This window comes from Mus caroli, chromosome 3 (genome assembly GCF_900094665.2).
Source record: "Mus caroli chromosome 3, CAROLI_EIJ_v1.1, whole genome shotgun sequence".
Taxonomy (NCBI): domain Eukaryota; kingdom Metazoa; phylum Chordata; class Mammalia; order Rodentia; family Muridae; genus Mus; species Mus caroli.
The window spans coordinates 152189032-152202250 of record NC_034572.1 but is presented as its reverse complement, the minus strand read 5'-3'; the positions used below and the strand labels follow the sequence as shown (position 1 = coordinate 152202250).

Sequence of the window (13219 nt, the reverse complement as noted above, 5' to 3'; positions counted from 1 at the left end):
CCTTCCCATGCCCTTAACAAAGTCTATTCTACACTAAAAATAAATAAATAAATAAGTAAAAAGTAAGTAAATAAATAAATAGCAAGAACACAAGAAGGGAAAGAAATCCAGGTCAAAAGCACAGAAAATATTTTTAAAAAATCATAGAAGAAAATTTTCCAACCTAAAGAATGAGGTGCCTATCAAGGTACAAGGATATAGAACACCAAATAGACTAGATTAGTGAAATTCACAGTGTCACATAATAATCAAAACACTAAATATATAGAACAAAGAAAGAATATTGAGAACTGAAAGGGAAAAATACCAAATATATATAAAGGCAGACCCATTAGAATAACACCTGACTTTTCAATGGAGACTCTAAAAGTCAGCAGGACATGAAGAGATATTCTACAAACTCTAGGAAACCAGAATCCAGCCTAGACTATTCTACCTTGCAAATCTTTTTATCACAATAGATGGAGAAAGAATGACATTCCATGATAAAACTAAATTTAAACAGTCTATTTACAGAAAGTACTAGAACAACTTCAACCAGAAGAATCTAACCACACCCAAGAAAACAAAAAGAATAAATTAGAAATGAAAAAAGGAGAGGACCCACATACAACAAGAAAATAGGGGTATCAACAAATACTGCTCATTTCTAACACAACATCAACAGACTCAATTCTATAATAACCAAACAGAATCGACTCAAAAACAGGATCCATCCTTCTGCTGCATGCATCAAACACACCTTAACATCAAGGATAGACAGGGTAAAAGAATAGAAGGAGATGTTCCTAGGAAGCTAATTAGCTATTTTAATATCCAAGAAAATAGACTTCAAACCAAAACTAATCAGAAGAGATAGGGAAGAACATCAAAGGAAAAATTCACCAAGAAAATATTGCAATTGTTAACATTTGTACATCAAACACAAGAGAACCCAAGTTCATAAAAGAAACACTATTACAGCTTAAACTATATATTGACCCTCATACAGTGATACCAGGTGACTTTAATATCCTACCCTCGACAAACCACTGACAACTCATCCAGACAAAATTGAAAAGAGAAATACTAGCACTATGTGACATCATAAGCCAATTAGATCTAACATATATTTATGGAATATTTTACACATATGAAAAAGAATAGCTCCTGAAACTTTCTCCAAAACTAACCACATTCTCAATCATAAGGGCATACTTTAACTACCTGTACACCACTAAATAGGAAAATCCAAAAGAAATGTATAATTTTCTTGATATATACCACTTATAAAAGTTAAATCAAAATGAGATAAGCAATTTAAACAGACCTATTGTTAGCAACTAGTCATCTCTACTTCCTGCCCCAGGGGCCTAGCAACAACAGGATACATTATCACTAGCTGCTAAGATGAGACACATTTCCACTGTCATCATGAGTCCTGCATTCTCCCTATGGGCAAGCACTTTAACCTCTTATAAAAAGCCAGTGCCTCCCCTCCCCATTCTCATTTTCCCCTCTACCCATGCCCAGAGGTAGCATCTATATACCCCATCCCCAACAAACCTCCCATGTAAAATCTGTCACATGGTATGACTTTGTAGTGTCCACTGCTTAGATCATAACACCTATAATCCCTAGTGAAATAGAAGCAGTAATTAAAATTTCCAAACCAAAAGAAACTCAGGGCCACAAGGGCTTTAGTGAAAAATTATAACAGATTTCCAAAGTAGGCTTAACCCCAATACTCCTTGAATTATTTTGCAAAATAGAAACAGAAGAAACAACTCTTTATGAGGCCAGTTTCGGATACCTACATCACATAAAGACGCAACAAAGAAAGAATTAAGGACCAATCTCCCTTATGAACATAATTGCAAAAATTCTCAATAGAATACTTGCAAACCAAATTCAAAAAATATATTAAAAAGATCATCCACCATGATCCAATAGAGAAGCAGGGATGGTTCAACATATGTAAATCAATAAATATAATCCATCATATAAAAAACTGAAAGATAAAACCGCATGATCATTTCATGTGATACAGAAAAGGCCTTTGACATAATTCAACACCACCTCATGATATAAGTCCTAGAGAGATTAGGGATACAAGCACATACTGCACCAGAATAAAGGCCATTTATACTAACCCCATACAAAATATCTACTTAAATGTAAAGAAATTCAAAGCATTCCACTAAAATCTGGAACAAGACAAGGTGGTGGACTATTTCCACACATATTCAACATTGTACTTGAAATCTTAGCTAGAGCAATAGGCAACTGAAGTAGATCAAGGGGATACAAATTGGAAAAGAAGAAAGTATCATTATTTGCAGATGATATGATAGTATCCAGAAGTGATCCTAAATTTTTCCCTGGGGGAATTCTATAATTGATAAATACTTTAAGCAAAGCAGTTGGATACAAATTTAAATCACAAAAATCAGTAGCCTTTGCATGTACAAATGACAAACTTCCTGGGAAAGAAATCTGAGAAACTGTTTAAACAACAGGGTCAAATAATAAGAAAGACTTGTATGATAAAAATTTTAAATCTTTGAAGAAAAAAATTGAAGAAGATATCAGAGGATGATGGCAAGATGTCCTATGCTCATGGATCTGTAGGATTAACATACAAAAATTGGCCATCCTACCAAAAGCAATCTACAGATTCAATGCAATCCTTACTAAAATTCCATCATAATTCTTCACAGAACTTGAAAGGCCAGTGTTTAGTTTCACATAGAAACCCAAAAACTCAGAATAGTTAAAACACTCATGAATGATAAAAGAACTTCTGGAGGTTTCACCACCTTTGATCTCAAATTATATGACATCTCAAATTGTACTATAGGGATATATATATTCATAATATTGGCACAAGAACAGATCTGTTATCAATCGAACAAAACTGAAGACCCAAACATAGATCCACACATTTATGGACACCTGGTTTGTAATAAAGAAGCTAGAAATAGCCCCTTCCAGTCCCTGCCAGCACCAGGGTAGCTTGGAGGCGGAGTCTCCGGACACCCGAAGGCTACCCACAAGACCCTCCACAGGATCTTAAGACCTCTGGTGAGTGGAACACAGCTGCTGCTCCAATCCAATCACACAGGACCTGAGACTGCATTAATTAGGGAAGCAGAAAACCAGGCCTGATCAGAGGCACAAGTCCCTTCCGGTCCTCTGCAGCACCGGGGTTCCTGGCCCGGGGAGTCTCTGGACACCCGCAAGGACCCACACAGGATCCCCCACGGGATCCTAAGACTTCTGGCGAGAGGAACACAGCTGCTGCTCCAATCCAATCTCAAGGGACCTGAGACTGCATTAATTAAGGAAGCAGATAACCCGGTCTGATCAGGGGCACAAGTCCCTTCCGGTCTACTCTGGCACCGGGGTTTCTTGTGCGCAGAGTTTCTGGACACCCCCAAGGTCCTCACAGGACCCTCCACGGGATCTTAAGACCTCTGGTGAGTGGAACACAACTTCTGCCAGGAGGCAGGTTCGAACACCAGATATCTGGGCACCTTCCCTGGAAGAGGAGAGCTTGCCTGCAGAGAAAACTCTGAACACTGAAACTCAGGAGAGAGCTAGTCTCCCAGGTCTGCTGATGGAGGCTAACATAAACACCTTAGAAACAAGCTCTAACCAGAGACAACTACAACAACTAACTCCAGAGATTACCAGATGGTGAAAGGCAAACATTAAGAATCTTAGTAACAGAAACCAAGACCACTCACCATCATCAGAACACAGCACTCCCACCCCACCCAATCCTGGGCACCCCAACACACCCGAAAAGATAGACCCAGATTTACAAGCATATCTCATGATGATGGTAAAGGACATCAAGAAGGACTTTAATAACTCACTTAAAGAAATACAGGAGAACACTGCTAAACAGGTAGAAGACCTTAAAGAGGAAGAACAAAAATCCCTTAAAGAATTGCGGAGAAACACGACCAAACAGGTGATGTAATTGAATAAAACCATCCAAGACCTAAAAAGGGAAGTAGACACAATAAAGAAAACCCAAAGTGAGGCAACGCTGGAGATAAGAAAACTTAGGAAAGAAATCTGGAACCATAGATGCAAGCATCAGCAACAGAATACAAGAGATGGAAGAGAGAAATTCAGGTGCAGAAGATTCCATAGAGAACATGTGCACAACAATCAAAGAAAATACAAAATGCAAAAAGATCCTAACTCAAAACATCCAGGAAATACAGGACACAATGAGAAGACCAAACCTACGGATAATAGGAGTAGATGAGAATGAAGATTTTCAACTTACAGGGCCAGGAAATATCTTCAACAAAATTATAGAAGAAAACTTCCCAAACCTAAGGAAAGAGATGCCCACGAACATACAAGAAGCCTACAGAACTCCAAATAAACTGGACCAGAAAAGAAATTCCTCCCGACACATAAAAATCAGAACAACAAATGCACTAAATAAAGATAGAATATTAAAAGCAGTAAGGGAAAGGGGTCAAATAACATATAAAGGCAGGCCTATGAGAATTACACCAGACTTTTCACCAGAGACTATGAAAGCCAGAAGATCCTGGACAGATGTTGTACAGACACTGAGAGAACACAAATGCCAGCCCAGGCTACTATACCAAGCCAAACTCTCAATTACCATAGAAGGAGAACACAAAGTATTCCACAACAAAATCAAATTCACACATTATCTTTCCACAAATCCAGCCCTTCAAAGGATAATAACAGAAAAAAACCAATACAAGGACGGAAATAACACCCTAGAAAAAGCAAGAAAGTAATCCATCAACAAACGAAAAAGAAGATAGACACAAGAACAGAATGCCAACTCTAAAAACAAAAATAATAGGAAGCAAAAATTACTTTTCCTTAATATTTCTTAATATCAATGGACTCAACTCCCCAATAAAAAGGCACAGACTAACAGACTGGCTACACAAACAGGACCCAACTAGCAAGATTTTGCTGAAAGGACTCAGATATAGCTGTCTCTTGTGAGACTATGCCAGGGCCTAGCAAACACAGAAGTGAATGCTCACAGTCAGCTATTGGATGGATCACAGGGCCCCCATTGGAGGAGCTAGAGAAAGTACCCAAGGAGCTAAAGGGATCTGCAACCCTATAGGTGGAACAACATTATGAACTAACTAGTACTCTGGAGCTCTTGACTCTAGCTGCATAAGTATCAAAAGATGGCCTGGTCGGCCATCACTGGAAAGAGAGGCCCATTGGACTTGCAAACTTTATATACCCTAGTACAGGGGAACACCAGGGCCAAGAAGTGGGAGTGGGTGGGTAGGGGAGTTGGGGGGAGGGTATGGGGGACTTTCAGGATAGCATTGGAAATGTAAATGAGGAAAATACCTAATTAAAACAAACAAACAAACAAACAAAAAAAGAAGCTAGAAATACACAATGGGAAAAAAGAGAGCATCTTCAATAAAACATACTGGACAAACTGAATGTCTGCATGTAGAAGAATACAAATAGATCCATATCTATCACCCTCCACAAAACTCAAGTCTAAATGGATAAAATACCCAACATAAGACCAGATACAATGAATCTGAGAGAAAGTAGGGAATAGTCTTGAACTGGTTGGTACAAAAAAGTCATTCTTAATAAAACATTAATAGGATAGGCACTGACAACAATAATTTATAAATGGTCGGGTGACAGCAGATGCTGGCAAGGATGTGGAGAGAGAGGAACAGTCCTCCATTGCTGGTAAGATCAAAAACTTGTACAACCACTTGTACAATCACTGTGGCAATTCCTTGGGAAGATGGAAACCAATCCACCTAATGATCTAGCTATACCAGTCTTGGCATACACCCAAAGGTCTCTCCATCCTACTACAGAAACTCTTGATTAATCATATTCATTACTAATCCATTCATAATAGCTAGAAATTTAGAAATTGAAAACAACATAATGTTCACCAATGGATGAATGGATAAAGAAACTATGATATATTTACTTAGCAGTTAAAAAAGGGGGAATCAGGAAATTCATAGTTAAATGCATGGAGCTTGAAAAAATTCATCTTCAGTGAAGTAACTCAGACCTAAAGACAAATATGGTATGTATTCACTTATATGTGGTTGTTAGCTGTTAAGTCATTGATAATCAAACTACAATCCATAGGACCACAGAGCTAGAGAATAAGGGGCTAGGGTGGAAGAATAGATGTCCCAAGGAAGGGGAAATAGAACTGATAGCTATGGATGGAGAAGTGAGTTTGTTGGGGGTGGGTGGTGGGGGAGGGGGGCTAGAACAGGACAATCAAGTGAGAAAGAAGAGGGAAGTGAGGTGTGGGGCAAGCAAGGGATCTGGAGAAGAACATCTAAAACTAAGGGCCATTTGGAAACTTAATATAGTAATATAGTAAAAACTTCTTTAATATATACATATATGAAAAAAACCTAAATAAAATCACCAAATAACTAGTGAGACAAAGCCCCAACTGGATATCTTTCATCAACAATGAAGCTTCCAGTACCAGCAATGGGTTACATCTAATTGAGTTGTTGGTCAAAGAGGACCGGTAAGAATCCCAAACAACCCAAGTTAATGCCAAGACTATTGGCAGCTCTCCACAAACCTATGGTAAAACCCTACTGCTGAAGACAACATCAACACAACTCATTAAACATGAAAAAACATGGTGCCTACATAAAGCCTTTACCCCTATGTGCTAGTATCTTTAATACAGGAAGTTACTCTGTACACTATGAAAAGAGAAATGTAAACACTAACCTAGCCATAAACCCTTTGATCTACAATAGCATCCTGCCTACAAGATATACTAATGAAATGGTGGTACAAAGCTGGTAGAGGTAACCAACCAATATCTGATTTGATTTAAGTCCACCCAATGAGATGGAATTGATACCCAATACTGCTTGGCTGACCAAGAACCTGGACTAGATAAACTAGGCGAAAACTAAACATTACTATTTTAAAACAAAACATAACATAGCAATGACATTCTGCTATACTCATAAATCAGTGCCATGCTCAGCCATCATCAGAGAAGCTTTCCTCTGCAGCAGGTAGGAATAATGTATGGAGACCCACACAGCTAGACATTTTGCTGAGTGAGAGATCTTGGAACACTCTGTTGAAATGTAAATGGTATGTCTCCATCAAATCCCTCCTCTCAGGTCTCAGAAAAAAACTGAAGAGAAGGTGAAAGAGTGTACGAACCAGATGACATGGAGAACAGTAAAGAACAAAGACCTTCTAGATACAAGAGACTGGCACAAGAGATGAATTCATAAAGACTATGGCAGAATGCACAGGGTCTACATCATAAGGGGTCCTACAGCTGAAAGAGGTAGACATATACACCCATCCCTCACCCAGAAGCTATCTGCAATTGATATCCTCTTGCAAATTAAAAATTAGTTTTCTTCAAGGGAAAAATTAGTTCTCTTTGGGTAAACACTCTTAAGGGTATTGCCCTGCACCCGGCAGTAGAACTTGATGACATCTTCGAAGGTTCTCTGTCTCATAATGTTAAGATGTGTTTTGTTTTGTTTACCTTATAGGTCCTTTACCTAAGCCACATATTATGACTTCATATTTTGTGCTTCTATGGGATTCTTAAGAATGTCAATGTGTGTGTCTCTGCATCTTTAATCATTTCTTGTGCTTTTTCTTTGGGTCTTTTCCTCCTTTGGTTGTTTTATTATATTCTGATTTATTTATTATTTATCATATTTTATTACTATTCCTTATATATTTATATATATTCCTTTTTTGTTTTTCCTAAGAGAAGAAGGGTGTGGATCTGGGTGGGAGTAGAGGTGTGGAGTGATTAGGAGTTGAGGTAGAGAAATTAATAATCAGAATATATTGTACAAAAATCATCTATTTTCAATAAAAAGAAGAAAAAAAAGAGCAGCAATACCATTCTAAAAAAAATTACTTGTCTGAAAGAAGCTGCTATTGCAGTAAAGCTATAGAAAATATGGAGTTACAACTACATTGTAATTTCAATTTTTTTTCTTGTGTTTTTTTAATTTTTGAAATTAAAATATGATTACATGATTTCCCCCTTCTCTTTTCCCCTTCAATCCTTCCCAATAACCCCTTCTTGCTCTCTCAAATTCATGTATATATTTTTATACATATTTTAAAAATAGAAACACAACCCATTCAGTCCACATAAATTACTTGTAAGTGTATGATTTCAGGGATGACCAACTGGTATTGGATAACTATTTTGGGTGCTTTTTACCAAGGAAGACTATTTCTCTTTGGTAGAATGGTGAAAGCAGAGGAAATTAGGCTTTGTAATGATATATCAATTCAGTACCTGAATAGTTGATTGTTGTCATCAAGGCTTTCCGATCCCCATCTACCTTTGATATCTTCAATCACATGATTCTTAAGAAATTTTCTCAATAGTTGAATAGTCTGCTGTCTTGTAACTTCAGGACCAAAATTACTATTACTTCTTAACAGATCATAAAGCCAATCTACAGCTTCAACTGCAGTGAAACAATTACTATATTTTTTTAAATGTTGTCTATGTTTTCTTAAAGGCATTCCTACTCGAAAAGATGTGGTTACTTCATTCCACTGCAAAGAGAAGAAAAATACTTTAATAAAGAAACTATATATAGCAAAAATGAAACCTCATTGATATGGGTATGTAGCCAGTTATAGGCTAGTTTGGGCTACACGAGGCCCTGTCTCAAAAGAACCAAATGGAATAAAGAAAATCTTTAGAGAAAGAAAATTCTTTATTTCACAGGTAATTAATTATACTGTAAATACTACTGAGGAAAGAAAATCATCTTATCTGTGCTACATAAAATCTTATCTCACAGATTTCTCATTACTAATTCTAGTGTCAAGATAGTATTTTATTTTAGTAGGCTTTCTTTACTAAATATTCATTGGGCATTCCAATTACTTAGGAGAGTTCAGAATGAAAAGAAGTATAATATTCTTAGTCAATGAAGCATTTACTATTAGTTTTTTTAATATGCTGGTAGCTTTTACATAAACATGTTTATGTTCAGTATTTAACTATAAATCTCACAGTTTTATAAGATATTATTATCTCACTTTCATATAAGGAAAAAGAAGCACAGACTGTTAACTTGACCAAGATCATATATCTAAATGATTGGTTTTCAAGCCTCCTAATGCTGGGACCCTTTAATAGAGTTCCTCAGGTTGTGAAGATACCTAATCATAAAATTATTTCATTGCTACGTCATAACTGTAATTTTGCTGTTATGAATTGTAATGTAAATATCTGATATACAGGATATCTGACATATAATCCTCTAAGAGGTCACAACCCACAGGTTAAGAACTGCTGATTTAAACATTCAAGTGGGTCTATAATTCTATAATTATAAGCCTATAATTCCAGAGGCTGAGAATGAACTTTGTTATGTTCAAGTCCTGGATAGGCTACAAAGTGAGTTCAAAGCCAGCCTGCACAATCTAGTGAAACCCTATTCCAAAATTAAAAGTAGAACTGGCACCATAGGTTTTTTTTTTTTATCACAAAATAAAATTGAAACAAAATGAACAAACAACAGCAAAAGACAGGTTCTCTGTCTAGAATCTGTGTTCAATTACAGTACTAGCTAGATAAAACTTCTGACATGCAGCAATTATAATGCCAAAGGGCTTTTAATGCTAGGTATTTAGTACACTATTTCTTATGAAGATTCCTATAGTGCTGGGCATGGTGGCAAAGCTTGGTAGATCTCTGTGAGTTCAAGTACAACCTGGTCTGCATGGTGAGTAGCAGGACAGCCAGAACCACATAGAAAGACCTGCCTCAAAACAATCAATCAAGCAAACAAACAAATATCTATAATGAACATAGATAGTATAGATAAAATGATTAGTAAAACAAATCCATTGCACATTTAATGAACTTATGCATATTTATGTAAAGAAAACCACTTATTTTCTGAGTTACCTTCAAATATGTCAACTGTCTAGATTTGTGACATTAACACTAGAACATAATACAATTAACACAACTTTTTAATAGAAAAAAATCATGTTAGAAATCAGATTATTAACCTTATATACGAGACTATTAATTATATTACTATTGTGTCACATGTAAGATCACAATATTGGTTTTCCAGCTGAAAAACAGTAAATATAATTCTTTTTTCCCCAAACCTCTCTCATTACTTACTTTTAAGAAACTGTACTGAACTGCTTCACCACAGTAGTAAAGTAACATGTGACTCTGCACTCACAGACGTCACAATATTTTTGAAATATGATGGATTTGTAAGTTCCCAGACTGAAACATTTTGGATTTGCTTACTTTTTGTTTATAAATCTTTGTTCTTTCCTTCCCTGTACCTCAATATCCTTGTATTAATACCTATCTTGCGGTAATTAACAAAACCCTTACTTTAAGTAAATTTTTGTTAGTACTTGGCATTTTTTTGTGTGTGGGGTTGCTTATATTACTTTCATATAAGATGGTAAATTTTTAATATGACAGGACTACCTCATTACGGTACATTGCAAAACTAAATTCCATCCTTTCTTCTGATAAACATAACCACCACTACTTGTTGAGCAATAGAATATCAAGATCACCCTGACAGAAAGTGGTACATTTTCTAGTTCTTCCATCCACCATTTATGTGGCTTTCAGAGAGTTCCTTCTTTGAGACTTAGTTCCCACAAGGTAAAGTAGGACCAGCGTTTGTGAAAGGACAATTTGCTTGTTATTCTATAGACTACCACACATTCTCATACACAGTATATTTTTAGAAAATCTCTTAAAGTGGGCTCGTATTGTGCCACTTTACCAATGTGGAAACTGAGGTTAGGTGAATCTCGATGTAATCCAAATGCACAGCTCCAGTGACTATTAAAAGTGATTACTAAAGTACTCGGGGTTTAGGTTGAATAGTTCTTTCCTAGTGCTACTCACAAATTCTATAGGGTCCATAAGCCAAGCTGTCATGCCTGGGCTTCCAGACTTGAAACTTTAATTTCTAATTCTGAGAGGCTGTAAATTACAAGTGAAAAGTGGCTAAGACTATTATGCGAATCAGGGGGAAAGAAGACATCTGAGGAGTTGTCTCGCAGAGTCAGAAAGTGGTACAACTTTGGGGCAGAGCACTTTGGATCTGAAACTGAGAAACACCTGAGAGGAGTGCAAGTCAAAGATCCGGACAGGAGCAGCCGCATCGTTTCCCTCTGCACCTTTCTCAGAAATCTAGGAGCCTTGGCTCACTCGGGATACCAGATCCCTGGCTCACGAATCTAGTAGCTCTGAATCCCCTCAGGAAACTTTTTTACACCCAGGATCCCTCGGAAAACCTCGGTCTCTGGTCCCTCTCCTCCACGTTCTTACCAGCTTGGTGGCCCGGTAAGGTCCAAGAGGAGGACCCTGACGCTCCATGCTAGCATTGCCAGGCTGAGAGGCTGCGGAAAATGCGCGGTAGCAGGAACCTCTGTGGCCTGGAGTTGGTGTCCGAAACAACTGCCGCGCTGCTGATTTGAATATCTCCGAGCGAAGCTGATTGGCGGCGCCATTGAGTCACATGATGCTACACGGAGGGGAAGGCGCTATGACGCGAGCACAGCTTGTCTGGGTAGTGCAGGAGAGCTGTGGAGCGCAGAACCAAAGCGATTGTATAACTAAAGAACGGCACGACAGCAGAAACGACTCTCCCTTCTTGATTCTAGGGGCTCTTCAGCAATGTTAATATAAACCAGACTGGGTTTCACCTGGACACTACCCCTAAAAGACCTCTGTGTGTGTTTGTCTATTTTCTTTCAAGCTCTGTCTCTGTCTGTCTGTCTCTATGTCTCTGTCTCTGTCTCTGTCTCTCTCTGTCTCTCTCTCTCTGTCTCTCTCTCTCTCTCTCTCTCTCTNTCTCTCTCTCTCTCTCTCTCTCTCTCACACACACACACACACACACACACACACACACACACACACACATACGTTTCAAACAGACTTTACTTGCAAGTTTCCCTATCATCTTTCAGTACCTACCTGTTAGAGGGTAGTACTGGCTTATGTGACATGTGTACACCAAATGTCTATATTTAGCATTATTTAATATTATTTTTTCAATTTAGATGAATTATTACTGTTTAAAAATCAGTTGTCTTTAGTTGTACTGTTTTATAGGATCAAGATACATACATGTGTGTGTTCACACCTCTATAAAAATTCCTTTGACTTGCTCTTCTATCACCTTCTAGAAAAGGTAATGATTTATATAATAATAATGTCATAGAAATCATTTGCACAGAATAGTGAAAACATTATGAATTTTTGTTGTCGTTGTTGAGAAAAGGTCACCAAAAAGTCTGGAAATTAACCTGTATGGTAGAAATTCATAGAAAAAGGAACATTCTTTTAAAGTAGTTGACATTTATTTATAAATTTCACATCATGTTTTCTCGTCCACATTTTACTTGCAGTACCAACATTTTCTTTCTCCTTCTACTTCTCTTATTCTTTTGCACGATCTTTAATATGTATGTGTGTATTTACTAATATGTGTATTTGTATATGGTCTGATTTATTCGCTGCTTTACTAGCTTCATGAAAAGAGGATTTATTGAAAAATTGGAAGAACATCAATCTGGGTAAATGGGTCTGTAAAGGTTTACTCTATGCAAAAAAGTTGTCTCTTTTAGAAGTTTTTCTCTTAATTTGCCTAAATTTACACTGAGCACACATTCATGATTTATATAAGTTGTGAAGTAATTAAATCAATGATGTATTTTCTAAATCACTATGATAACCTTAATGAACTATGTGGAATGTGTTGAAAAGTTATGAAGCCTTTCTTTTTGGTAGGGTCTGTTTAAGAAGGAATTACCAGAGCTGATTGTGATTTAGAGTGAGCCACATGGAGAGAGGGTGTTTATTGAGAAAAAGAAACAGAATCATGAAGCCATGGTAGAATGGAGTTTTAAGGGGATTTTAAGAGTGATATGAAGTTGTACAGGCAAAGCATAATGGTCCAGGTTACTTGCCTTCTAAGTATGAGTTTCACCTTAAAACATGACAAATCTACTCCTGTTAATCTTGCCTCTGATTTTAATAATCATTTTTTTTCTGTAGATAGCTGCAGTGTGCATGAAGATATTTATATCTAGGTTTTTTTTTTTTTTTTTTTTTTTTTGGTTTTTCGAGACAGGGTTTCTCTGTATAGCCCTGGCTGTCCTGGAACTCACTTTGTAGACCAGGCTG

At 37.1% G+C, this 13219-nt stretch overlaps 1 protein-coding gene across 3 annotated transcripts in view; it reads right to left on the bottom strand.

The window, feature by feature from the left end:
* Positions 1-11487, bottom strand: part of Depdc1 (DEP domain containing 1) — a 30489-nt gene extending 19002 nt beyond the window's left edge. For all 3 annotated transcript variants that reach the window (XM_021158238.1, XM_021158239.1, XM_021158240.1), the window contains exons 1-2: positions 11360-11487; positions 8318-8583 (exon numbers count right to left, since the gene is read on the bottom strand). In XM_021158238.1, coding sequence (XP_021013897.1) covers positions 8318-8583; positions 11360-11407 — 314 coding nt within the window. In that variant the 5' untranslated portion in view covers positions 11408-11487. The remainder of the gene's footprint in view (positions 1-8317; positions 8584-11359) is intronic.
* Between the last annotated feature and the right edge of the window lie 1732 nt (positions 11488-13219).